At 41.9% G+C, this 27,762-nt stretch overlaps 1 protein-coding gene across 3 annotated transcripts in view; it reads right to left on the reverse strand.

The window, feature by feature from the left end:
* The window catches only part of ATP9B (ATPase phospholipid transporting 9B (putative)), a 323,289-nt gene that overhangs the window by 165,115 nt on the left and 130,412 nt on the right, over positions 1-27,762 (reverse strand). For all 3 annotated transcript variants that reach the window (XM_056521396.1, XM_056521395.1, XM_056521397.1), the window contains exons 9-10: positions 21,372-21,452; positions 4,564-4,639 (exon numbers count right to left, since the gene is read on the reverse strand). In XM_056521396.1, coding sequence (XP_056377371.1) covers positions 4,564-4,639; positions 21,372-21,452 — 157 coding nt within the window. The remainder of the gene's footprint in view (positions 1-4,563; positions 4,640-21,371; positions 21,453-27,762) is intronic.

Below are 27,762 nucleotides of genomic sequence, written 5' to 3' on the forward strand. Positions count from 1 at the left end.
ATTTTCAATTATGTTGAGATCAGGAGATTGTGAAGGCAATGGCAAAACCTTCAGTTTACGCCTCTTGATGCAATCCCCCGTGGATTACAAGGTGTGTTTAGGATCATTATCCATTTGTGGAAGCCATCCTCTCTTTAACTTCAGCTTTTTCACAGATGGCATCAAGTTAGCATCCCAAATTTGCTGAAATTTTATTGAATCCATTTTTCCTTCTACTTGTGAGATGTTCCCTGTGCCACTGGCTGCAATACAACCCCAAAGCATGATTGATCCACCCCATGCTTAACAGTTGGACAGAGGTTCTTTTCATTAAATTATGTTCCCCTTCTTCTCCAAATGTACCTTTGCTCATTCCGGCCAAAAAGTTCAATTTTAACCTCATCGGTCCACAAATCTAACTTTTGTTGACATATTATAAGAATGTCTAATCTGTAATTTGATGCCTTTTGGAGATTTTTCCATCTTTCCTTGGCTTCTTTATGCACATTAATACAAATTTGTACCTGGGGCGCCCAAACTTTTGATCCCCACTGTGTGTGTGTGTATATATATATATATATATATATATATATACACTCACACAAATATGTAATTCAATACTTTTTTTTATTATTATTCTTCAGTGCACCTGCAAAGCAATCTCCTACAGTCTGGATAAAAAAAAATCTGCAGGACACATTTGTGTCACCTTGCTTACAATGTAAACAATTGTTGTATAGTTTGATTTGATTATGCAGTTCTAGTCTATTTCATTTGTCCTCTAAGCCTCAGACTTAACATATCTGTGAAATGAATCTACTATCCTACATGAACAAGTAGGACCAGCCGAGCATACAAGTATTTTTTTTTTGTTTTTTGTAGAGGGAAACAGACATTGGCAGGATCCACCTACACAAATCTCATGCCTACAATAACTAGATTAAATTATATGAAGAAATAGTCATTGGTGTTGTTAATATTACCAAGAGTTCAGTCTAGATTTCCATAAAGCTTTCTGACAATTATTGATGCAGTACTATTCTATTACTTGAGTTTGTCCACACCCATTGGGATCAGTTATCATGGCGCCATCACAAAGGCCATAATACTAGTGTCTCACATTATCATTTGTCTGAACCCGAAAAGGTATATTATAATAACAGATGCTCTAAACATAAAATAGTCTTCAGCTTTAGGACCAATAATACAAGAAACTGCAAATTATTAGAAGCAGAAAACTAATAGCAAAATAATAACTATTACAAAGTATTAACTTTGACAAGTCTTCACACTGCATATCCAGAGTTAACAACGCTTAATTCTCACATTAAGGTTTGTCACTAACACTGTAAAAAGTCATGAGGGTCAAGGTCGGGCCATTGAGAAGTGCTATGGGAATTATGTGGGGAATACCTCAGAAATGTTCAGCTCTGATTGCTGCTGTCCTGACAATTTTAGAGGCGAAAGACCACAAATCGATAGTGCGAAGGATCAGTAACAGTAGTTTAATGTAAGGGCATAAGGGATTCAATGCACAGAAGATAAGGTGCAATGAATCCAAGGAGTAAGTGTCCATTAGGATTTTATACCAGTTTCTACAGTTTGAAGTGTTTTATTAAAAATTCCAAACCATCTTATTATAAGCCATGGAACTTGTCAGCACACAGGGAAACAGTTTAAAACCGTATGGATTCTTCTTACATGATACATGTATACTTAGTTTACCTTGTTTTTGGAAGCAGTCAAAAATATAAAGGAAATTACATTATCTATAATTTCCTAATATTCCTGTAGAATAAATTGATTAAAAGCTATAATACGTACAGTGTAAGTGGCTGTGTATAGTCTCATGATGGGCTTGAGAGGAAACCATAGGAAAGATGATTTACGCCTGACATGTCCTGCTGCATATTCCAGTTGTCACTAGTTACAGTATATACATGAACTTTTAATTCCATTTCATCATACCTTAGCCTACATGCCAAACTGGAGGAAAGCTTGAACTGCATACACTTTGGGTCAATTTAATCAATGGTTTTTGTGCAGTTTAAAAAAAAAAAAAAAAAAATTGCCATACATTGCGACTTTAAATTTGCAGAAAAATGTAGAACATTGTTCAGCATTGCACATCCGGAGGCAGGTAATTGACTGGGTCTTTCTACCTTCCCGCTGGTTATTGCGGGGCTTGCAAAGCCATGGTGGAGACCAGCTTTTTGGTAATAATCAGTGTTTGTAAAGGGTGTCTTTCTACTGTAACTGATTTCATTTTTTTGCTTTATTTAGGGTGCCGATATACATATCTTTCCTACGAGTCGGTAGCAAACTCTCTGTTTTGCATCATAACTTTTTTTCGGATGCAGAATGTGTCATATTGTGATATAATGAATTTTCTTGTACAATACCAACTATAATTAGTGACATACCATGAGAGGTCGAATACACCAACACATATCCTTAACCCCTTAAGGACGCAGCCCTTTTTCACCTTAAGGACTGAGCCCTTTTTTGCAATTATGACCACCGTCACTTTACGAATTAATAACGCGAAAACGCTTTTACCGAATATTCCGATTCTGAGATTGATTTTTCGTGACATATTCTACTATTTGGTGGTAAATTTTCGGCGTTAATTGCATCCTTTTTTGGTGAAAAATCCCCAAATTTCATGAAAATTTAGAAAATTTTGCATTTTTCTAACTTTGAAGCTCTCTAATTGTAAGGAAAATGGATATTCCAAATAAATTTTATTTTTCTTCACAAATACAATATGTCCACTTTATGTTGGCATCATAAAATGGACATATTTTTGCTTTTTGAAAAAATAAGAGGGCTTCAAAGTAGAGCAGCAATTTTCAAAAATGTCATGAAAATTGCTAAATCTGAAGGGATAGATGTTACAGAACTACAACTCGCAGCATGCCTGGGCAGTCGAGGCATGCTGAGAGTTGTAGTTTGGCAACATCTGGAGGGCTACTGTTTGGGCACCACTGTAACAGTGGTCTCCAAACTGTGACCCTCCAGATGTTGCAAAACTACAACTCCCAGCATGCCCAGACAGCATGCCCAGATCCAGCAGGCTCCAGCGAAGATCCCAGGTCCCCAGGCATCTTCTCCTGCAGGTACAGCCTCCATCTTCTTCCCAGAGCCCCTCGACATCCAGGGGCGGGCAGAACGGGGGTTGCCATGGCAACCCCCTGTCCTGCGCTGCCATTGGTCAGAACTCCGTTCTGAGTAATGGCAGGGGATAGGAGTAGATCGCAGCTTTGCGACCTCACTCCAATCCTTTAGGCTGATCGGGGCTGTTGCTGACAACTCCGATCAGCCCTATTTTCCGGGTGATCGGAATTGGAGAAAATTGCATGTCTGAATTGACATGCGATTTTCTCCGATCGCCGACATGGGGGGGGTCTCAATGATTTCAGCAGGCATCCGGCTCCGGTCCCCAACCGGCTAGCGGTGGGGACCGGATTTCCCACGGGCGTATGGATACGCCCTCGGTCCTTAAGGACTCGGAATGCAGGGCGTATCCATACGCCCTGTGTCCTGAAGAGGTTAATTCTCTATTGTTTGTCACGGTTGATAATTACTTTATTCTGTCTCAAGCTATTGAAGGGGGTTATGCAATAAAATAATTTTTAATATATTTTCAAGATCGCAACTTGCTGTCAATGAATACAAAGTATAAAAATCCTATCCTTAACTGTTTCAAAAATAAAAAAAAACAGGCTCACGCCTACTGCTTCTACAGTCCACTTATCAGGTCTGCTATGTTAACTTGGAATATATCCATTCCATTAACATTAAATTAATATCAGCTCTACTCCTGGGTCTTTGGAAATGGGTAATGTGCTCCAATCACTTCCAGGAAATGTTATTTAATCCACAACATTTGTCTTTCAGCTGACTTCCACTTATTCCAGCTGCCATTTAAATTTTTATACATTTAAAAGGGTATTCTAGTGGAAACCAATTCTAGTTCCAGAAAGTTAAACAGATTTATAAATAACTTCTATAAAAAAAATCTTAATTCTTCCAGTACTTATAAGCTGCTGTATACTCCAGAGGAAGTTGAGTTATTTTCTGTCTGACCACAGTGCTCTCTGCTGACACCTCTGTCCATGTCAGGAACTGCACAGAGCAGGAGCAAAGCCCCATGGCAAAACTCTTCTGCTCCAGACAGTTTCTGACATGGACAAGGGTGGCAGCAGAGAGCACTGTTGTCAGACAGAAAAGAACAACTTAACTTCCTCTGTTATATACAGAAGCTGATAAGTATTGGAAGTAATAGAAGTAATTTACAAATATGTTCCACAGGAGTAGCCCTTTAATATAGGAAGGAATAGTCTGTGTTCAATATGGCAACCGCCCAAAAAGTTTTTTTATTAAATAAGTAAATACATAGTTACAGCATTTAAGAAATACACAATTCATCTTCTTCAGACTATTTAATGATACAATAAAAAACTTTTCCCCAATTTAACCTAACTCTTGTACTTAATGGTTTATTTGTATAAAGACTAAATTGTACTTAAAAAGCAAGACCAGCATGTATAATGTAGAGAAATAAAAATAGAATTTTCCTACCAGACGCAACCACTGTGCTTGCCCACAAAGTGTTTTCTATTCCAAGGCTTTCATGAATAGATGGGTCCGTATCTTCCTGTAATTAAAAATAAAGGCATTGAACGCAAAAAGGCAATTAATAAAGTTTAATAATGCTACTAAAAGAGCTTCTTGAGATAATAATGTTTCTGCTTAAACATTTAAGATAAGTGGCCAAAAGTATGTAGACATCAGCTGTTACACCTAGACAAGCTTGTTCAACATTTTATTCTAAAACTATGGGTGTTGAATGGGTACTCAAGTGGAAAACATTTTTTTTAATTACCTGGTGGCAAAAAGTTCAACAGATTTGTAAATTACTTCTATTTTAGGAGCATATTCCCATAGCAAACCTCTCCTGCTCTGGACAGTTCCTGAAACACAGAGGTCCAGCAGAGAGCACTGTGTTCAGACAAAAAAGAACTATACGACTTCCTCTGGAGCATACAGCAGCTGATAAGTACTGGAAGGATTAAGTTTTTTAAATACAAGTCATTTACAGATCTGCATAACTTTCTGCCACCAGTTGATTAGAAAAACGTGTTTTCCACTGGAGTATCTCTTGTATATGAAGCTGGGGCCCCTTTGCAGCTATAATAACTGTCCTTATTCTCGAAGGGTTTTCAACATAATTTAAATGGTATTGTTAAAGTGTACCTGTCATAGTGCAAAAAAAAAAGAAAAAAAGTGATATGATACTCAGTACCCAATCCTGATCATGTGCATATCATTTTTATGTGTCTCGGACCTATATATCCAGAGATATAAGCATTTATCTGCTGGCGAGTTACTTTTTCATTGTGCAGGCTGGAGGGGGGGTGTCAAGTCTGTCTCCCTCACAGGAGCAAGCCTGTGCAGTCAGCCAATCAGTACTCTCTGCTCTGTAACCCTTTCCTCTCTGGTTTCATGCTGTACATGTTACACAAAGGGGGATGCTTGAAGCTTGCCTGCAGTAATCAGAAGACATTATGGTGAATTCATAACAGGATAAAATGTATAAATATAAGAATAGATCTTTATAAAATTAGTGCAAGGATTTTTTAGATAAAAGTACAGCATTTTTATGAATACATGTTCTATCTGTTTTATCTTCTCCTAGTAAAGTTGGATGCTAATCCGCATAGCTGTCACTATGTTTGTCATTCATCTTTCACAGACTCCTGAATGTCTGATCAACTTCTTTGTCATTCAGGAGTCCGAGAAAGCTTTGACTATTTCAGCATGCTGGGAGTTGTAGTTTAGTAACAACTGAAGCTGCAATGTTTGCAAATAACTGTGTTAGAGCAGTGTTGCCTCCAACTGTTTTAAAACTACAGCTCCCAGCATGTCCACACATCCTTTATCTGTAGTTTTGCATACACAATAGAAATCTCCTATACTGGATACCGGTATGCTTTATGGCCGGTATCCAGTATGCTGTAAAATCTAGACTAGTCTGTCTGGCTAAAAGACAGGCAACCCCTAGTGGTGGCTATTTTGAGCTTGAATTTCAGGTGAACATTTTTATTTTTTTTAACAGGTGTATATTGTGAAATGTCATATTATAATGAGTCCTGCAATATATGAAAAGTTTTTAACAATGACAGTGCCTCTTTAAGGAACTTGCTATGGGCACTGTGGCACAGTCATACTGGACCAGAAAAGAGCTTTTCCCAAAAATGTTGCTGCAAAATGGGAAGCATACAATTGTCCAAAATGTCTTTGCATGTTATAGCATTTAAAGTGCTTTTTTCCCCAAGCATGAATAACACAGAAAAGCACGTGTGTGTGTGTGTGTGTGTGTGTGTGTGTGTGTGCACACGAATGCTAATTAGACAATGCCATCATAGATAAGTAGTTATTTTTTATTTGATAATGTCACTCATATCAATGCAATTTTCATTTTTTAGGGCTTGCTGTGGGCAAACAGCATGATGTCAACCATCCTCACTGCTCTATGTGGCAATACATATAATATATACTTTATTTTATTAGGATACATATAGGCTGCAGGATGCTGTCTACATTTATGCCAATGTAACATTTTACACTACATGCTCTGTACTGTACTCTATCAGTGTGCCGCACATGTTTTACAGAGTGCAAACAGAGATCGTCAAATGACAGGAGAGACATATGGTGCAGGCTATACTTACTTCAGCTGTAATGGAAGAAGTGCAGGCTGTTATGGGTAATATAGTTTTCCACCAAAGTATCAATTTGTGAATTCCAGTATCCCAAAGAAATAGACAAGTGGAAAAACAAGGATCCAGCTCCCAGAGATTAAAATAGTTAAAACTTAACGTTTAAAGTGCCAGAATACAAACCAATTTCGAGATTTCTGACTAATTTCCGCTAGGCAGGGGCACAAGGCAAGGGTGCCCTTTATCTCCTTTTCTGTTTGCTTTGGTTGTGGAGCCTCTTGCGGCAGCGGTTCGTGCCTCCAATTCTATTAAGGGAGTCCCCAAAGGGTCCCTGACCGAAAAGATATTTATGTATGCCGATGACACCTTTGTTAAGTTAGCTGATATGGAGGGCTCCCTATGTGTTCTGTTTGATCTCCTGGATAGGTTTGGGGAGGTCTCGGGCCTTAGAGTAAATAGGGTTAAATCATCTATTATGTCCTTGTCCCGGGGAGGGGTTTTGCCTTCTACATTGCCCAATGGTTTGCAGGCTGTGTCTCGATTCAGGTATTTGGGAATCGAGGTGTCTCCTAGTAATTCTGAGTTTATGGTAGGGCTGGGCGGTATGACCAAATATGTGTATGACGGCATTTTTGTAACTTATGGCAGTTTCACGGTATATAACGGTATTTCCCCCCCCCCCAAATTAATTATCAACCCAGCGCTGCACTTGTTGCAGGCCGCCGGTGCTGACACTCTATCCTGTACGCTGTATCCCTATGCCCGGGCTGCAAAAGGTAAACAAAATAAACTTTAACGCACATTCCTACGTCCGGCCTGCTTCTTACATGACATTAGGCTCAACCTATCACAGGCCGAGGCGGAACATCGCTGTGGTCGGTGATAGGCTGACGTCTGACGTTCCTGTGCCCAGGAAGCTGGTCCGGACCGAAGGAGAAGGTGAGCTAAAGTTTATTTTGTTTATCTTTTGCAGCCTGTGTGCACGGATACAGCGTACAGTATAGAGTGTCAGCGCCGGCGGCCAGCAAGAAACAGGAGGACAAGGAGGGCAGTGCTTGTGGGTGATATGTGAGTATTTACCCCGATGGGGACAACGCAGTGCTTTTTTAAGATGATCTTCCTCCCAAAATGTATCTCTTTCATTTGTCACCTATTACCCCCCCTAGGTTTTTTTTTGTTAAACTGGACAAGGCTCTGAGCGCCTTCGATTGGCAGAATAAACCTCCAAGATTGGGAAAGGCACTGCTCCAGGCGCCAAAACAGCGGGGAGGACTTGCTGCTCCTAATATGTATAACTATTTTCTAGCTTCACAGCTGCTGTACGCGGCCTGGTGAATTGACCTGGATCTCTCTAATGCCTTCACAGCTCTAGCAGGGGCTTTGACTAATGTATTGTACAGGTATGCTCCCTCTTCATCCATGCTGGCTCCTATTAAGACGGTGGCTGCGGTCTGGTCGGTGGTTTCCGGGAGCTTCCCTCAGCCGGTGGTTATTCCCCGAGCAGCGCTGTGAGGTAACCCTCATTTGGAACACCTGCTGGAGTTGGAGGTGGCTGGGGTTTGGAGCTCCCATGGAATAAAATTCACTATGCACTTGTTTGGAGATGACTGTGTCTTTCCTACATTTGCTGACTTGAGAGACCATTTTAATGTCCCTCAGGATGCCCATTACAGGTATCTTCAGTTGCGACATGCGGTTTCCCCACAGTTTGGTTCCCTGGAAGTTACCCCTGTGTTCATTGATCTGGAGTTGCTCCTGGGATCCACTGACCTGGCTAAGCCTCTCACTCAGAGTTATGCTTTATTGCAGGGGTCGGCAACCCAGGGCTCTTTTACTACTTTGTCGCGGCTCCGCGAGTCTGTCCCGGGTCCCGGTCACTCTCATTCCGGGACAATGCAGTGTCTTGGAATGATCTGAGCCCGTGAGCCGCCGTCACGGCGTCGTCGGTTTACTTACCTGCCCTGGTGCCATCGGAGCGGAGTCTCTTCTTCCGGGGCCGCGCGGATCCTCACTGTCATGTGACAATGTAACGTCACATGAGTGACGTTGCTGGCCTGCGCTAAAGTCGAGGTGCGCCGCCGGGAGAGGAAGACGCTGGAGGAGCTGGTGAGTATGTAAAGTACATTACTCACTTGACAGCGGGGCATTAAAGGGGTAGTCCAGTGGTGAAAAACTTATCCCCTATCCTAAGGATAGGGGATAAGTTTGAGATCGCGGGGGGTCCGACCGCTGGGGCCCCCTGCGATCTCTCTGTACGGGGCCCCGGCTCTCTGCCGAGATAGCGGGTGTCGACCCCCGCACGAAGCGGCGGCCGACACGCCCCCTCAATACATCTCTATGGCAGAGCCGGAGATTGCCGAAGGCAGCGCTTCGGCTCTGCCATAGAGTTGTATTGAGGGGGCGTGTCGGCCGCCGCCTCGTGCGGAGGTCGACACGCCCCCTTCCCGCCGGCTGTCGGGGCTCCGTACAGGAGATCGCAGGGGGCCCCAGCGGTCGGACCCCCCGCGATCTGCAGCTTATCCCCTATCCTTAGGATAGGGGATAAGTTGCTCACCACTGAATCACCACTGGACTACTCCTTTAACCCCTCACCCCGCGGCAGCGTTAATGCTGCCGCGGGGTGAGGGGTTAACGCTACCGCTGCCATGGGGTGAGGGGTAACTTAACCCCTCACCCCATGGCAGCGGCAGCGTTCTCGCTGCCACGGGGTGAGAGGTTAACGCTGCCATGGGGTAAGGGGTTAAGTTACCCCTCACCTCATGGCAGTGGTAGCATTAACCCCTCACCCCGTGGCAGCATTAACCCCCTCTCCCCAGGCCTGGGCCCAAATAAAGCCCACCCCAGGCCTGGGCCCCCAAAAAGCCCACCCCAGGCCTGGGCCCCAAAAAAGCCCACCCCAGGCCTGGGCCCAAGAAAAGAAGATAAGGTAAGAAACAATATATGCAGTGTTATATTTGTTTTAAATGTCGCAATGGTTTTGCGGCTCCCAGTTTTTTTTTCTTTCTTCGGAAACGGGTCCAAGTGGTTCTTTTTGTCTTAAAGGTTGCAGACCCTGCTTTATTGCAATCGGTGGGTCCAGATCCATTTGCTATTGCACAGCTGAAATGGGTCGAGGATGTTCCTAGTCTTTCAGTAGACATGTGGAGGGAAGTGGTTAAGACGTATTATCCTACGGTGGTTAGTGCCTGATATATATGCTCATTCAATCCAGGTTTGTTCTCCATTTATTTTATACTCCTGTTAGACTGCATCGCATGGGGGTCTCGGGGTCGGAAGTTTGTTTCAGGTGTGGGAGAGAGAGGGGGGCTTTTTTGCATGCGGTGTGGAATTGTTCCTGTGTTGTGCCCTTCTGGAGTGAGGTGATGCAATTCCTGTCAGATCATCTGGAATTCCCCTTTGTTTTGATGGCAGAAGTTTGTTTGATGGGAGTTATTAATGGTTTGGTGATGGGCTCTTACAGGCGCATATTGATCCGCTTTCTCCTGTTTTGTGCACGCAAAGTCATAGTGATGTCGTGGAAAGACGTGTCCTCTCCTCTACTGTCCCGGTGGATCGCCTTAGTAAATAAATATGTTTCCCTCTACCATACCCTGTACGTAAGTCGGAGATGCCCGAAAAAATTTGATAAAGTATGGGTGCCGTGGATGTTGTTGGATGTCTCTACAGATCCTCTGGTTAGGGGAACCTCCCACTCTTACTGTAGTTACTTGGTAACTTGTGAGCTCCTAGGAAGTGTTCTCGTGTGTGTGTGTGTGTGTGTGTGTGAATGGTTATGTTTGTGGTGTTACTGTGTTGGTGTTTTCTATGGGGATACTCCTCACACTCCTACTTAAAATATTTTATGATCTATAGAAAATGGACTGCTCCTATTGTTTCTTTTTACACCCTGTATTATGGCCCAATTGTTATTTTGGTACTGGCAGGGAGGGGTGGATCCTCTTGGGGTTGTTTTAATTGTATGTTGTTACATTTAATATAAAACTAATAAATATATATATATAAAAAAAACTTTTAATTAGTGCACATTAAAAATGGTTTTCCGCTGGAGCGGCAAGTGACATGTCACTCAATAAAACACAAGGAGTTAAATGTTGACGCGTTATGAGCCAAAGCTCTTAGTCATGGCAATGATACCATCCACACGGGGGGGGGGGGGGGGGCTAAATAAACAATGTACATATTGCCAACCCCACCGTGGATCCGCCTCCCTGCTGGAACTGACGTAAAACCTTCAAAACATGCTGTGTGGTGCTCAGGTGAGGGATAATCACACCATTATTCAACCAGAGTAACCACTTCTTAGGCCGATGGTAATTCAACATGCAACTCTGTATAGCCATATCTTCATACCTGCTGATGCCGTGCAGTATGAATAGTGGCCTCACATGACGTCTCATATACCTGTCATACAAAACAAAAATCATGCGCCACGGCAGATACTTCAATGTCTTACTTCAGGTCCGGCATCTGTTTACGGACCGTAAGCCTGCTGAATGCCGCATGAACAGCAGCTTATCATAACTAGTAGCCTAGCATAACAGTACGTGCATTTAGTCGCCAACCCGAGTTTGTGCGCCATATCAGCCATTTCATATCATAAAAGTATTCTGCAGGTGTACACTGACCGATCAAAATTATAATTCGTATGAGCCATGCTCCCTTGAAACTATCCACTTGTCTGCATCTATCAGGGAAGAGTGTTCCCTGCATCCATGCTTCCGGACCTCATCTCCAGGGCATGATGTTTATGAAGAAACGGTGAGCTGATCTATGACTGTTTTTCCTGCCACTTGATCCCAAAGAAATAGTTTAAAATTGAGTTAAAAGGTTAGAAAATAGTTAAAATGGTATATAATGGCATGAATCTAATGTAAAAATAAGCTGAACATGCAACTTAATATTTTCCTTGCAGTTTTTTTTTTTTTTTTTTTTTGACAGCCTGCACCTCCCTCTTCTTTCTTTATTTTTACTTTAGCTGGGTCTGTATCTCTGAAGATGCATGAATAAAATCGCCACACAAACAAAGCTGAACTAAGAATAGCTAGCAGCTCATGTCTCTCATGACATTTGGATGTATCATGTGCTAGGTTAATGCAGCTCAGCTCTAATTCACTTTTATGGGTGCTGAGCTGCAGTAGCCCAGCAAGACGACTATACAGTGTATGCGGGCACTACAGTTCTGGCAAACAGCTGATCGGTGGTGGTGGTGACATAAAAGGGAAATTTTAACTTCAGTAAATAAATGTTATTCTTCATATAGTGAAAAAGGAAAAAAAATTCTATACACTTTCTGCATCATTCAATCATAATTTAGTTGTTCCAGGAACATAAAAGTGTTCTCAATAGTAAAAGAAGAATGGGGTTCTGCTAGATGCCTCTGATGGTGGGTTTTATCCTGTCAGAACAGAAGATTAGGCATGGTCGAAAATGAATATGCCCGATCCTTCTTTTCATCAACATCTGCTGTTGGAGGGGACCCAGACAACCCCCTTACATATTAGAGTTGGCTGGTCCCAGTAAAATCTGGGAGTTTGGCTGACTTCTATGTAATGTGTGTGGTGACCTTTATTTTAGATACATTTATTGGGCTTTAATAGAAACACATGCTATGAAGGTAATTCAAAAGCAAAAACAATATAGCTGTTTTCAACATGCAAAACTGCATTCTCTCTATTGGGCTCTATTTCCTTTTTAGGTTGGTATACACTAATAAATATTGTTGTGGGTTTCAGAAATCTTGTTGTGGGTCTCAGCTGGTAAAAGTTTTTTTCTGTAGTGGATGCTACCCCTGTACTGTTACAGGTCAGACACTCAAATGTTCTATTAAAGAGAGTATCTAAAGCAAGGAGTTCCATTCTTCCAGGGGAGTCCGCTGGAGAGGACCTGTCAATACTTTGTAGTAAATGGGAAGATGTTTACAGTCTGCGGCGATTTTGGAGGTAGCTGCTGTAAGCGGAATCTGTCTAGAATTTTCTAGTGGAAATTACAGGCAGAATTTCCATAAAAAGTGTGGGGCCTTAGATACCCACCTCCTCTCTCAATTTCTAGGACAAAAGTACCGTAATACCATTTACTTTGGAAGAAATTAAAAACATGCACTTAAATACATGCTGGTTTAAACCATGAAGACCCTTTTAAAGCTGTGTCCAGATAAACTAAATAACAATTATTGAAGATAATAGTATAGGGTTATATTTACACAATAAAACTATGTAAACTACATATTTCTATACTAACTACTTATCAATTTGCTGTGTTGTGGAACCTGGTGCCTAATACAGAAAGTCAATTCAGCCTGTTACGCATAGTGAAATTACTAGATGCTATATGGCACTGCAGATCAGTTTATAGTAATGTCAATATAGTATATGTTAATGGATCTGCAAAGTTAACCCTATGTGTGACAGACTCTTTGTAGTGCTTGGTTCCCTGCACCAGTATCTAGTGTTTTTGGTCTGTTTTAAAGTTAATGTCACACCGTGTAAGATTTCATGTCCCCCTGAAGATATTACCTTTAAGTGACCCAATGAAATATAAGTATAATTCCAATCAGGCAGTTCATAACACATTTAAGTGTTTGATGCTGAAGAAAGAAAATAGCCATCACTTTAAACAGAATCCATTTTAGGAGAAAAGTCTGAGTTTCTACTAAATTTTCAGAAATATCCAGTAACATGAGGAAGACAAAAGAGTGCTCTTTTAGCAAATTCTGAGATTATCTTTCAGAGATAAGTGGATTGTTAAAACATCAATATATGATACCATTTTACTAGTGTCAAATCCCATTTAACCACAGATCAATTTAATTTTCTGGGTTCATCTTCAAAATGAAACCATGAGAGTTTAACTCCTTCACCTTTGTCTAAAAGAATGGACAAATACAATTATACTTATGGCTTAACATTACTAAAACATGTACAAGGACAGCACTTTACACCATTACAATTTATAATTAAATAACAGAGAACCGAATAAAGATATTATAACAGAAAATACAACAGGCTGTGTACATTTCCATTAAACCATGACTGTTTTCATGGGTCAGTCAGGTAATTTGTAATGGAAAGCATAGCATAGGCAGCACCTTTATCCCTGCTGTCCCGAACATTGGTGGATCCTCTTAAAGTCAATGTCGTTTTTTGGTGCCAATCTATATTAATTATAAAGCAGATCCTTCACATGGCATGTGCCTTACTTTGTTAACAGGAGTCATGATGTTGGTGTGAAAAGGGCCCCACCGGTTTAACCCCTTAAGGACTCGGCATTTTTCCGTTTTTGCATTTTCATTTCTTCCTCATCACCTTCTAAAAATTATAACGCTTTAAATTTTGCACCTAAAAATCCATATGATGGCTTATTTTTTGCGCCACCAATTCTACTTTGCAGTGACAGTCATTATACAAAAAAATCCACGGCGAAACGGGAAAAAAAAATCATTGTGCAACAAAATTGAAGAAAAAATTTCATTTTGTAACTTTTGGGGGCTTCCTTTTCTACGCAGTGCATTTTTTGGTCAAAATTACACCTTATCTTTATTATACGGTTAAAATGATACCCTACTTATATAGGTTTGATTTTGTCGCACTTCTGAAAAAAATCATAACTACATGCAGGAAAATGTATACGTTTAAAATTGTCATCTTCTGACCCCTGTAACTTTTTTATTTTTCCGCCTACAGGCTGGTATGGGGCTCATTTTTTGCGCCGTGTACTGAAGTTTTTATCGGTACCATTTTTGTGTTGATCGGACTTTTTGATCACTTTTTATTAATTTTTTATGATATAAAAAGTGACCAAAAATACGCTATTTTGGAATTTTTTTGCACGTACGCCATTGATCGTGCGGTTTAAATAATTATATAATTTTATAGTTCAGACATTTACGCACGCGGCGATACCACATATGTTAATTTTTATTTACACAGGGGGTGATTCAAACTTTTATTAGGGAAGGGGTTAAATGACCTTTTGTTAACTTTTTTTTTTTCCACTTTTTTTTGCAGTGCTATAGCTCACATAGGGAGCTATAGCACTGCACACAATGATCTCTTATGCTGATCCCTGCAAAGCCAAAGCTAAGGAGACCTCCGCCTGCGTCTCAGCTGATCGGAACATTGCGATTTTATCGCGATGTCCCAATCAGGAGCTGCCGGGAAGCGTTTACTTTCTTTTTCAGACGCGGCGATCAACTTTGATCACAGCGTCTGAAGGGTTAACAGCGCGCGACACAACGATCGGTGCCGCATGCTGTTAGCTGTTTTTCAGGTACAGGTAGGCCATGAGTCCTTAAGAGGTTAAAAAAAAATCCCTTTAAAAACATAAATAATATATATATATGCAGGGAAATGCATCCTCGTCAAGACAACTCCTGTGCACATGACCTGTTATGGTATATAAACATAAAAAAAAAAAGAGAACCCTATACATAAGCTAGAATGGAAATTTGAAATCACTGATGGATTCTGTTTTGGTCAGTCAGCTTGTACATGTATTAGGCTGCTTTCACACTATAAAATTAATCCGTTTTAAAGATCCGTTTGATGTTCCGTTATGAAAACCCTAGAAAATCCCATACGTCCGTTAGAAAATCCCATTATAGTCTATGGGATTTTTACATTATCCGTTTTAATCCGTTATAGTCCGTTATTAATAACGGACGTTATTTTGTGACGGAAGATAATAACGGGAGAAATAGTGCATGCATTATTTCTTCCATTCGTTCTCTCGTCACAAAATAACGTCCGTTATTAATAACGGACTATAACGGATTAAAACGGATAATGTAAAAATCCCATAGACTATAATGGGATTTTCTAATGGACGTATGGGATTTTCTAACGGACGTTTAATGGCCAATATTCAGGGTTTTCATAACGGAACATCAAACGGCTTATTTTTTGCGCCACCAATTCTACTTTGTAATGACATCAGTCATTTTGCCCAAAAATCTACGGTGAAACGGAAAAAAAAATCATTGTGCGACAAAATTGAAAAAAAACGCAGTTTTGTAACTTTTGGGGGCTTCCGTTTCTACGTAGTAAATTTTTCGGTAAAAATGACACCTTATCTTTATTCTGTAGGTCCATACGATTAAAATGATACCCTACTTATATAGGTTTGATTTTGTCGGACTTCTGGAAAAAATCATAACTACATGCAGGAAAATTAATACGTTTAAAATTGTCATCTTCTGACCCCTATAACTTTTTTATTTTTCCGTGTATGGGGCGGTATGAGGGCTCATTTTTTGCGCCGTGATCTGAAGTTTTTAACGGTACCATTTTTGCATTGATAGGACTTATTGATCATTCATTGATTCATTTTTAAATGATATAAAAAGTGACCAAAAATGCACTATTTTGGACTTTGGAATTTTTTTGCGCGCACGCCATTGACCGAGCGGTTTAATTAATGATATATTTTTATAATTCGGACATTTCCGCATGCGGTGATACCACATATGTTTATTTTTATTTACACTGTGTTTTTTTTTTATTGGAAAAGGGGGGTGATTCAAACTTTTAATAGGGGAGGAGTTAAATGATCTTTATTCACTTTTTTTTTCCCTTTTTTTTTGCAGTGTTATAGGTCCCATAGGGACCTATAACACTGCACACACTGATCTTCTATGCTGATCACTGGTTTCTCATAAGAAACCAGTGATCAACGATTCTGCCGCATGACTGCTCTCAGGCAGTCATTCGGTGATCTCAGGCACTGAGCAGTCATTCGGTGATCGGACAGCGAGGAGGCTATCCCGAACAGCCCGACTGAGCTAGCCGGCCACTTTCGGTTTCACTTTTAGCTGCGCGGCTCAGCTCTGAGCGCGCGGCTAAAGGGTTAATAGCGCGCAGCGCCGCGATCGGCGCTGCGCGCTATTAGAGGCGGGTCCCGGCTTCACTATGACGCCGGGCCCGCCGTGATATGACGCGGGGTTACTGTGTAACCCCGCGTTATATCAGGAGAGCAGGACCAAGGGCGTACCTGTACGCCCTTGGTCCTTAAGAGGTTAAAAAGAAAGTAATAGGACATTCACAAATGTATTTTTAAAAATGTGAGGCAAAAGAAAACTTCCCCTATCAATGAAAAATATGAATAAAAAGCGATCAAACAGTCCCATGAAAAAAATGGTACAGATAAAACTATAGCGGTGAAAAAAAAGAGTCCTCATTCAGCCCCGTATGCAGAAAACTAAGAGGACAATTTTGAGCATACTCTCTTAAAGGAGTACTGCAGTCTTAGACACTTATCCCGTGTCTGCAGGACCCCCCGCGATCTCCTGTATGAGGACCTGGCATTACCAGGGCTCTGAGCTCCCTCCATACAGGTCTATGAGAGAGGCAGGGATGAACGAATGCTGTTTCTCTGCCTCTCCCATAGAGATACATGGAGGGGGGGGTGTCAGCCATGGCGCCATGCTGCAGATCTCCTTTAGTCAAACGGAATACTGCAAAAAAAAATGTAAAAATGCATAAATGGAAGACTCGGGCGTGCCTGATTAATGTTATCTGAGCCCATATTCACACCCCCTGAGCCTGACCTTCCCCCTCAGCCATGTTTAGACATCCTCCTGAGCCTGATTCACGCCACCTTCTTTAATAAAGTTCCGGCCAGAGGGCTGCATTGGGATCCCAAAGGACCCAACGCAAAACGTGCCTGCGGTTCCCGCAAAATCCTGCACCAGCCTCCATATAAGTCGAAATGAGACAGTTACTGACTATCTCACATTCAGAGTGCCCCTCCCAGTACTGTCTCCTCCCCCTGCCACCGCCAAAGTCTTCTACGGACCCTAGAGTGCAATGCTCTGCAGTCTGCACATACCCTATGGGAGCTATAACAAAAAGCTAAAAGTGTAAAAAAAAATTAACCCCTTCCCTAATATAAGCGTGAATCCCCCATCCTTTCCCATTTTTTAAATAAAATAATGTAAAAAAGATAAATAAACATATGTGGTATTGCGTAAATGTCTAAACTATAAAAAAAATAATGTTATTTAGATTGCACGGTCAATGGTGTACACGTATAAAAAAAATTAAGTTCAAAATTGCGCATTTTTGTATGCCATTTTTATATGCCATAAAAAAAATGATAAAAAGCAATCAAAAAGTCCCATCAAAACAAAAATGGTACCAATAAAAATTACAGACCACGGCACAAAAAAAGAGCCCTGATACATCCCTGTAAACATAAAAAAAAATTTAAAAAAATGATATGGGTCAGAAGATGACCATTTTAAGCATACTAATTTTGGCGCATGCAGTAATAATTTTTTTAAAGTAGTAAAATAAATAAATATAAATTGGGTATCCTTGTAACCGTATTGACCTAAAGAATAAAGATAAGGTGTCATTTTTACCGAAAAGTGCACTGCATAGAAATGAAAGTCCCAAAAGTTACAAAATAAATTTACATGGGGAGAATTGCACCCTAGTGTCTGTACATTCCTATGTGAGTGGACGGGATTGGACAAATATTTCAGCGGGAGCAGAAGGGATTGGACAACCATTTTAGCGGGAGAGTGTGGGATTGGATACAAATTTTGCAAGAGTAAAGCAAACACCCTACAAGGGAGCGGCGGGACAGGTAAAAAAAATCATCAGGAGCAAGCGGGAGCAGGACAAACACCAGTCCTGTGCAGGCTTCTGGTTCCTGCCTATCTGACTATTCAGTAAATAGTAAAAAAAATTATATATCTCAGAAAATGAGGGGCCCACTAACAAAATAAAAAGTAATGGAATCAGGTCACCCAGGAATATAAAATGGTATAGCAATGTCAGCAGTTTTCAGGTGTCAAAGCCCACTGACAGACTCTCTTTAAGCAATCTCCTCATGCATTTTATAAGAGCATACAGTAGTAATGAAATTGTGTTTAAAAGTGCAACTACATTTATAAAAAAAAAATAATAATACAGGGTGGGCCATTTCTATGGATACACCTTAATTAAATGGGAATGGTTGGTGATATTAACTTCCTGTTTGTGGCACATTAGTATATGTGTGGGGGGAAACTTTTCAAGATGGGTGGTGTGGTGACCATGGCGGCCATTTTGAATCCATCTTTTGTTTTTTTTTTCAATAGGAAGAGGGTAATGTGACTTATTGGGAATTTCACAAGAAAAACTATGATGTGCTTGGTTTTAACGTAACTTTATTCTTTCATGAGTTATTTACAAGTTTCTACCACTTATAAAATGTGTTCAATGTGCTGCCCCCCTCTTCTCCCACTCTTCACACACTGATAGCAACATCGCAGGAGAAATGCTAGCACAGGCTTCCAGTATCCGTAGTTTCAGATGCTGCAGAATGGGCAAAACAAAAATTGGAACAGGACCCTCAGTTTACGCAGAAGATTTTGTTCAGTGATGAGGCAAACTTTTATGTGAATGGTGAAGTTAACAAACAAAACCACCGCTATTGGTCTGACACTAACCCACATTGGATAGATCCCTCCAAGACTGTTGGAACACCAAAATTGATGGTATGGTGTGGTATATGGGGTACAAAGATAGTGGGTCCATTCTTCATCAATGGAAACCTTAAGGCCACTGGATATGCGAAATTGCTACATGATTATGTGTTTCCCTCTTTATGCACTGAAGCTGGCACGTTCCCTGAGTTTTTCCAGCAAGATGGTGCACCACCACATTATGGGTGTCAGGTCCGAGCATTCCTAGATGAAAAGTTTCCTGGAATGTGGATTGGTCATTGTGGGCCAGTTGAATGGCCCTCAATGTGTCTCCCGATCTGACCCCCTTAGACTTTTATCTTTGGGGTCATCTGAAGGCAATTGTCTATGCTGTGAAGATAAGAGATGTGCAGCACCTGAAACTACGGATACTGGAAGCCTGTGCTAGCATTTCTCCTGCGGTCTTGCTATCATTGTGTGAAGAGTGGGAGAAGAGTGTTGCATTGACAATCCAACACAATGGGCAGCACATTGAACACATTTTATAAGTGGTCAGAAACTTGTAAATAACTCATGAAAGAATAAAGTTACGTTAAAACCAAGGACATCATTGTTTTTCTTGTGAAATTCCCAATAAGTTTGATGTGTCACATGACCCTCATCCTACTGAAAAACTAAAGTTGGATTCAAAATGGCCGCCATGGTCACCACCCATTTTGAAAAGTTTCCCCCCCCTCACATATACTAATGTGCCACAAACAGGAAGTTAATATCACCAACAATTCCCATTTTATTAAGGTGTATCTATATAAATGGCCCACCCTGTACATTAGAACCTGGGGGAAGGTTAAGATCAAAAAGTAGAGGAGGGCGGAAATTTTAAAATAGCTAAAAAGGGGCAAAAAAAAAAGTTTAAAGGGGTAGTCCAGTGGTGAAAAACTTATCCCCTATCCTAAGGATAGGGGATAAGTTTGAGATCGCGGGGGGTCCGACCGCTGGGGCCCCCTGCGATCTCTCTGTACGGGGCCCCGGCTCTCCGCCGAGATAGCGGATGTCGACCCCCGCACGAGGCGGCGGCCGACACGCCCCCTCAATACATCTCTATGGCAGAGCCGGAGATTGCCGAAGGCAGCACTTCGGCTCTGCCATAGAGTTGTATTGAGGGGGCGTGTCGGACGCCGCCTCGTGCGGAGGTCGACACGCCCCCTTCCAGCGGGCTGTCGGGGCTCCGTACAGGAGATCGCGGGGGGCCCCAGGGGTCGGACCCCCCGCGATCTGCAACTTATCCCCTATCCTTAGGATAGGGGATAAGTTGCTCACCACTGAATCACCACTGGACTACTCCTTTAACAAATGTCTTAACATAACAAATAGGAATTAGAACATGTCCAATGCTAAGAAATCACTTAAAAGTTCGACCCCTATGACCCCCCCATACGGGGCCCCAGCTATGTGCTGCTAGAGCGCATTTCGTACCTAGCGCATCAGCTGGTCGAAAAACGCCCCCTCCATTCCTCTCCCAAAGAGATGAATGGAGGGGGTGTGTTTGTACCAGCTGACCTGATGTGTGTGAAACGTTACACACAGCAGCTCAGCCGGGGCCAAGCCAGGGCCCCTTGGGATATCGTGGTGGTGGTGGGGGTGTTCCAGCAAATGGATCCTCCACGATCAGACAGTTAACCCCTATTTTGCAGATAGGGGATACATTTATTAGCACTGGACATCATCTTTAATAATAAAATAAAACCACTAAATAAAATGCTAAACCACTAAATAAAAAGTATAGGGATGTTGGACGCTCCACTAAACATATTTTTTGTTTGTTTGTATGTTGGGGAAAATGTTTTTTAATATTGTACTGTTCTACTTCTAATCCAATCCTGAGAACTAATGAATAGAAATGTTATTGTCTAATTTTTAATGTCTATTATGATGTTATTAATATAGGTATTTGTGTCCATGCTGCTGCTACGGACTACATAGAACCACAACAACAGCAGGCATTGTTATGTGAAAATTTTCGGCAATAAGTTTCCACAAATGAGAGTTAATACTAGAGCAGATAATCCTAAAAATGGTCCAGGTGACCCTCTATATGTGACTGATTTCATGACAGAACAAGTATTCATCGGTGAGGTGCTGCAGGTGCAATGCACATTTGTTCTGTGAGGCCTGAACTCCCCCCTGTTAAGCTGTCAATGCAATATTGTCTCAAGGGCATATTATGTGGATATGAAAAATTAGAGAAAGCGTTTACTTACCCGTGTAAAGTTACCTTCAAAACTGTGAATATCCAGTTGTGGCTTCTGAGCATAAACATAAGCATTGATTGAAAAGAGATCCTGCAATAGAGAGTAGCTGCAATTAATAAACAATGCAGCTTTACCAATAAATAAGACTATGTCATAGAAGGCCTGACTAAAAACAGCTTGTTCATTCCTAAATATGATACCATTGATTTTCCTTCTTTGTTCACGAAACTAAATCTTGCAATTTTTCCCCCCAACACATTATGACAGTGACAGATCATGCCTATTACCAAACAACATGTTATGGATAACTTTTATATCTGATACTTCAAAACAAATTCATTCCTTAGGGAAGGTTTACAAACTCACAGTAATATGAGTTTCACAGCAAGTAACAGAGAAAAAACTAAGATTTGGAAAAGGTCACAACATCTTAATAAAATATCAATGTCACTGGTTCAACCCTGACAAATATATGTTATCTTAAAAATATACTGTACTTTGTTTAACCTAAAGCTGTGTGGTTTTATTTTAGGGCTATATGGGATAAAAAATTGGATAGGGGATAAGATGTCTAGGGTGGGAGTACCCCTTTAATGGTTGCACTAAATTCATACCGTTGTGGCATAACCCTGGCTTGCCTGATTTTTACTCTTTTGTAGATGCTGGCTTTTGGGAGAGAAGAGGACTCTGTACTCAGGAACAACTGGATGTTCAGGGTGTGGCCAGGTCTTTTGGGGACCTAAAGGAGTTTGGCTTGCCGCACTCCTCATTTTATCAGTATTTGCAGTTACGTTATGTGTATGAAACACAATGTAGGTCCCAATCGTTGACCATTCACTCCAATGTGGTCCTGGCCTCCGTGTTTACGAAACGGGAGTCAGTAGGGATCATTTCGTGGCTATATGGGGAGCTGTTTAGTTTCCATCATGAGAAGTTCCCTTTGACTGTCCATAGTAAGTGGGAGAGAGATGTAGGAGATTTAACTGACGAGGAATGTTCTACTGTGTTAGCGCTTACTCCGTCTCTATCATTGTCCGAGTCTAACAGGTTGTCTCAGTTATTTCTCCTACACAGAGTATATAGGACTCCGATGTTCATACATAAGATTTGGGTTAAGTCTGACTCTGCCTGTCCTTGGTGTGGTAGGTTGAAAACCCACCTGGTGTATATGCCGTGGGACTGCCTTCTTTTAGATGCTTATTGGAGTGATGCTGGACAAAATTTTTGGCACCCTTAACAAAATATATGGTTGCACACCCTTTGGAAAAAATAACTTAAATCAGTCGCTTCCTATAACCATCAATTAGCTTCTTACACCTCTAAGACGGAATGTTGGACCACTCTTCCTTTGCATACTGCTCCAGGTCTCTCTTTTTGGAAGGATGCCATTTCCCAACAGCGATTTTAAGATCTCTCCATAGGAGTTCAATGGGATTTAGATCTGGACTCATTGTTGGCCACTTCAGAACTCTCCAGCGCTTTGTTGCCATCCATTTCTGGGTGCTTTTTGACGTATGTTTGGGTAGGGCTGGGCGGTATGACCAAATATATGTATCACAGTATTTATCCTCCCCCCCTCAAATCATGGGACCCGCGAGTGCTGTTCCCCCCCCCAAATCAATCATCAGCCCAGCCGGCTTCTTACATGACAGTGGGCACAGCCTATCACCGGCCGAGGCGGAACATCGCTGTGGCCGGTGATAGGCTGACGTCCACATAGGGATACGGCTTACAGTACAGAGTTCCAGCCAGTGCAGGCGGGACGCAACAAACAGGGGGACAAGGAGGGCAGCACTTGTGGGTGACATATGTGAGTAGCACCCCGATGGGGACAGCACAGTGCTGGGCTGATGATTAATTTGGGGGGAGCAGAGCAGCGCTCGCGGTTCACATATGATTAGTTCCCCGATGTGAGGACAGCGCAGCGCTGGGCTGATAAGTCATTCCTGAGGGGGAGGGGCCAACCGGTATTGCGGTATGGGGAAAAATTCATATCGTGCCGGACAAAAATTTCGGTATACCGCCCAGCCCTATGTTTGGGGTCATTGTCCTGCTGGAGGACCCAAGATCTCGGACGCAAACCAAGCTTTCTGACACTGGGCTGTACATTGCGACCCAAAATCCATTGGTAATCCTCAGATTTCATGATCCCTTGAACACATTCTAGGCACCCAGTGCCAGAGGCAGCAAAACAACCCCAAAACATAATTGAAACTCCACCATATTTCACTGTAGGTACTGTGTTCTTTTCTTTGTAGGCCTCACTCCATTTCCGGTATACAATAGAATCATGTGCTTTACCAAAAAGCTCTATCTTGGTCTCATTTGTCCACAAGATGTTTTCCCAGAAGGATTTTGGCTCACTCAAGTTCATTCTGGCAAAATGTGGTCTTGCTTTTTATGTCTCTGTGTCAGCAGTGGGGTCCTCCTGGGTCTCCTGACATAGTGTTTCATTTCATTTAAATGTCGATGGACAGTCCGCGCTGACACTGATGCTCCCTGACCCTGCAGGACAGCTTGAATATCTTTGGAACTTGTTTGGAGCTGCTTATCCACCATCCAGACTATCCTGCGTTGACACCTTTCATCAATTTTTCTCTTCCGTCCATGCCCAGGGAGATTAGCTACAGTGCCACGGGTTGCAAACTTCTTGATAATTCACTAAGTGAACGTCTCTCCTTTTTATCTGCTTTCAGGTGTGATTTTTATTTTGCCCACACCTGTTACTTGCCCCTGGTGAGTTTAAAGGAGCATCCCATTCTTGAAACAATCTTATTTTTCCACAATTTTGAAAGGGTGTGAAATTATGTCCAATTTTCTTTTTTTCCTCCCTTTTTTAGTTTAGTTCCAATACACACAAAGAGAATAAACATGTGTATAGCAATATATGTTATTGCAATCCTTTTCTGTGAGAAATACTTCATTTTCTTGAAAAATTTCAGGTGTGCCAACATTTACGGCCATGACTGTAGGTATATTACGAGTTTTGTATCAAGCTCGGAAACTGATTGTGCAGTACTGGATTAGGCCTACCCCTCCGGCAGTGGCTGATTTGATTGCTCGTGTTCAGTTCATAGTTCAATTGGAGAAGGGGATTTATAGTAAGCATAAGGTTGAAAGTAAATTTGATGGCATTTGGGGTCCTTGGGTGCGAAAGTTCGACCCCTGGGGTTGAGTCTTAGGTTTTTGTTTCTCTCTTCCCCTCTGTTTTGTGAGTTGGTTGGTGTGTAGTGTGAGGTGCCTGTGTATGTGTCCTATTTTGTTTTTGTAGTGAAAGTGTCCCTACGGAATTGCTGGTTGGTTTGTAAGTGTCCTTATGATTGGTCCTACTTGTTTGAGAGATTTTGACTTACACACTCACAATTTTGCTATTTACCTGCTTTGTTATGCTGGTTGTGGCCATTTCAAATGGGGGGCTGAGAAGGACTGTTTGTGTAGGTGGTGGGTGTTGTTAGGTTCATTAACAGCTGCAGCTCCACAGATAACAGACACATAGAGTCGTAAATTATAAATGATGCTCTCCTTGGCCTGCTATAGGGCACAGTGGTCCTGCTCCTCTATCTCCTCACATCTTAAACTGTTTGCCATTTGTTGTAATCTTTCACACGCTGACCATTCATCACATTCTTGTCCTTCCTATTTGGCTTTCATCAAGACCACGAGAAATAATTCATATGAAACTAATACACATGTGGTGTCCTATATCTTCATCATTCACCTCTTTCCCATCTGTTATCACCTACAATTTAGATAATCCAACCTATTATGTGCTTTATTGTGAACAGAAAAATAAGAGTCTCTTGGAATCCAATACCACACACATACAATAAAAACAGTTGTCCAGGCTTTATCCTTTTTTTTTTTTTAAGGCATTTTACCTAAACAGCTTATACAAATATTAAATACCAACTTAGCACACTAATAAAAGCTGTTTCACTGCAATTTTAGGGGGAGGGACGCAGAAATAGAATATTGGTGTAAAGATGTCTGTTCTCACATGTTCCAACACTTAGAAAGGTATTGCTTTGCTGGATAACCCCATTAATGTAACTAACTACAGCTCTGTGTAGGGGATTGGGACAACATAAAGGATAATACTTTTATTGATTTGAAAAGAGGTGTACTGAGATCATCCACTTTCAAGTTAAATGTAAATAATCCTAGGGTGCCAATGGGATGGCAAATGTCTACAACCTCCCTTTTCTGTCCCAGTCCTGCATTTAATACTTTGACTTAAATAAGAGCTCCTTTGCAACAGATAGCAAAGGGGCTGTTAGTCAAGTCCAAGAAAGAAAGGCAGTGTTAGGACAATGAATGAAATAGTGGAGGTTGCCATAATCTGGGCAGCCCAATGTTTACACACACCTCCTAACTGTCCCAGATCCAGCAGGACAGTCCTGAATTTAGGTCAGTATCCCTGGAGGTCTTCTGTATGTCGCACATTCTTCTAACACTGTGCTGTCACTATGAGCATGTCATGCTGAGCATTTCATAATCCAAACTGCCTGCTGTCAAAAGACTTTCAGTAAAGTTGCTGAGACTAGGGGAGCCTGGCTGAAGCTTGTAGTCCCTCTCCAGTCCACCAGATCCAAAGAGGAAGATTGCAGGGTCCAGTTTATCTTTACATGCCCTACACAAGAGCCACTGTGAAGCTTAGTCTGAGAGAGAGCATAGAGATAAAAACACGGCTTCTGGTCAGGTATGTAAGTGTGTGTGTAAAAGGGGTTCAAAATCCTTCAGTCACAATGAATTGCAACGTTTTATTAATTTTAGGCACTGTTATATTTTGTTCTGCAGCTTGGAATCTAGCCTGCCCTCATAACCAATTGATCAGTACACTAGACTGTGTCTGAGCACAGTCTAGCGTAAACATTGCCACAATCAATACATAGACTAGTGTAAATGCTCCTGCTATGCAGTACACAGTCTAACGTTGATGTTGCACCCCAGTCAGTCTGCAGTCTAGGATAAACTATTCACCAGATCAGGGCACAGTCTAATAAAAAAATAAACTTTTTTTTACATTATTCTATGTTTTCATGTTATTTTTTTTCTTATGTTTTTAAAGGAGGAGGCTGGGTGAAACTGAGATGTTTGGGTAGGGACGGGGCGTGATAAAAGGCGAGGTTGAAAAAAAAATCTACTGTGCTAAGCACCCCCTAAAGTGTCTTCATTTTTTCAGCACCGCCCGTCCACAGCCCTGCCCGCTTATGAATATTCATCCCGCTCCTAACTGGTCTTCACTGCGCATGTGCCGCATCCTGACATGCGCAGTGTAGACCAGTTAGGAGCGGGGGGGGGGGGGGATATGCTTTGCCACTAGGAGGCGCTGACATTAGGGAAAAAAAGGTCGGCTCCTCCCTGGCAGAATATACCCGCCTACTTGCTGTGAGGTAATCAGTTTTGTCACAAAGCAGTAGGAGAAGCCAAGAAGGAGATATGTCCAAAGGAACCTAGAAAGGAATCACAGATACAACCCATCTAACCAGAAATGATCATCTGGACAAGACACGAAGAAATAGGTGGGTGCTGTCTCCCCCAATGAAGGCTACGAAAAAGAGACTTCACGGTGAGTACAAAAAAAATCTCCTTTTCTCGGACGCTTCATTGGGGGACACAGGATACCATGGGACATCCTAAAGCAGTCCCTGTGTGGGAAATAACAACCGCCAGAGAAAAAGAGGCAGTCTGGAGACAACGGCAGGATCCTGGGCCAAGAGGTACACAGAACCCGGAACTGGGCATCTAGAAACATCCACAACCCATGGAGATGGGCTGGGACGCCAAGGAAGGGACTGACCTTAGCCGAGACCTGAGACCTATAGTCCACAAAGAGAGAGAGGTAGGCAACGGATGTCTTGGAGGCCGTACACCATCCTGGAAGGAGGTAGGAAACCATCTCCAAGGAATCTACAGACCTAAACAGAGGACTAGATCGGCTGTAAAAGGGGGCGACAAGAGAACCCAGTGCAAAGAATTGTCTGATTGAAGACTTTAAAGAGGACAAACTGTCCCGTATGGGGACAGAACCCACAACCTTTTCAATAGTAGCATCACGCTAGTACTAACCAGGCCGGTCCCTGCTGAGCTACCAAGAACAGATAAGATTGGCCATGTTCAGGGTGGTATGACCATAGGCAATAGCCCGATAGAGGAGGGTGTGGCGAGAAAATGCCAGAGAGGTCTGCATACACCTAGGAAGAAGGCAAGCACATTGAAAAGGTGGAAGTCAGAAAACTGGGAAAAGAGACGGGGAACGTCTCCTGAGAGGCATTATGCATACCAATGAAGACCTGAACTAAAAGGCTTCAGGATCCATGTCCACGCTTAAGCTGAAAAGGGCCAGACTGGTGTAATCTGGCTGACTGGAATGCCCTCTGCCCGGAGAAGGGAAGAAAAA

Source organism: Hyla sarda, chromosome 5, assembly GCF_029499605.1.
Source record: "Hyla sarda isolate aHylSar1 chromosome 5, aHylSar1.hap1, whole genome shotgun sequence".
Classification (NCBI taxonomy): domain Eukaryota; kingdom Metazoa; phylum Chordata; class Amphibia; order Anura; family Hylidae; genus Hyla; species Hyla sarda.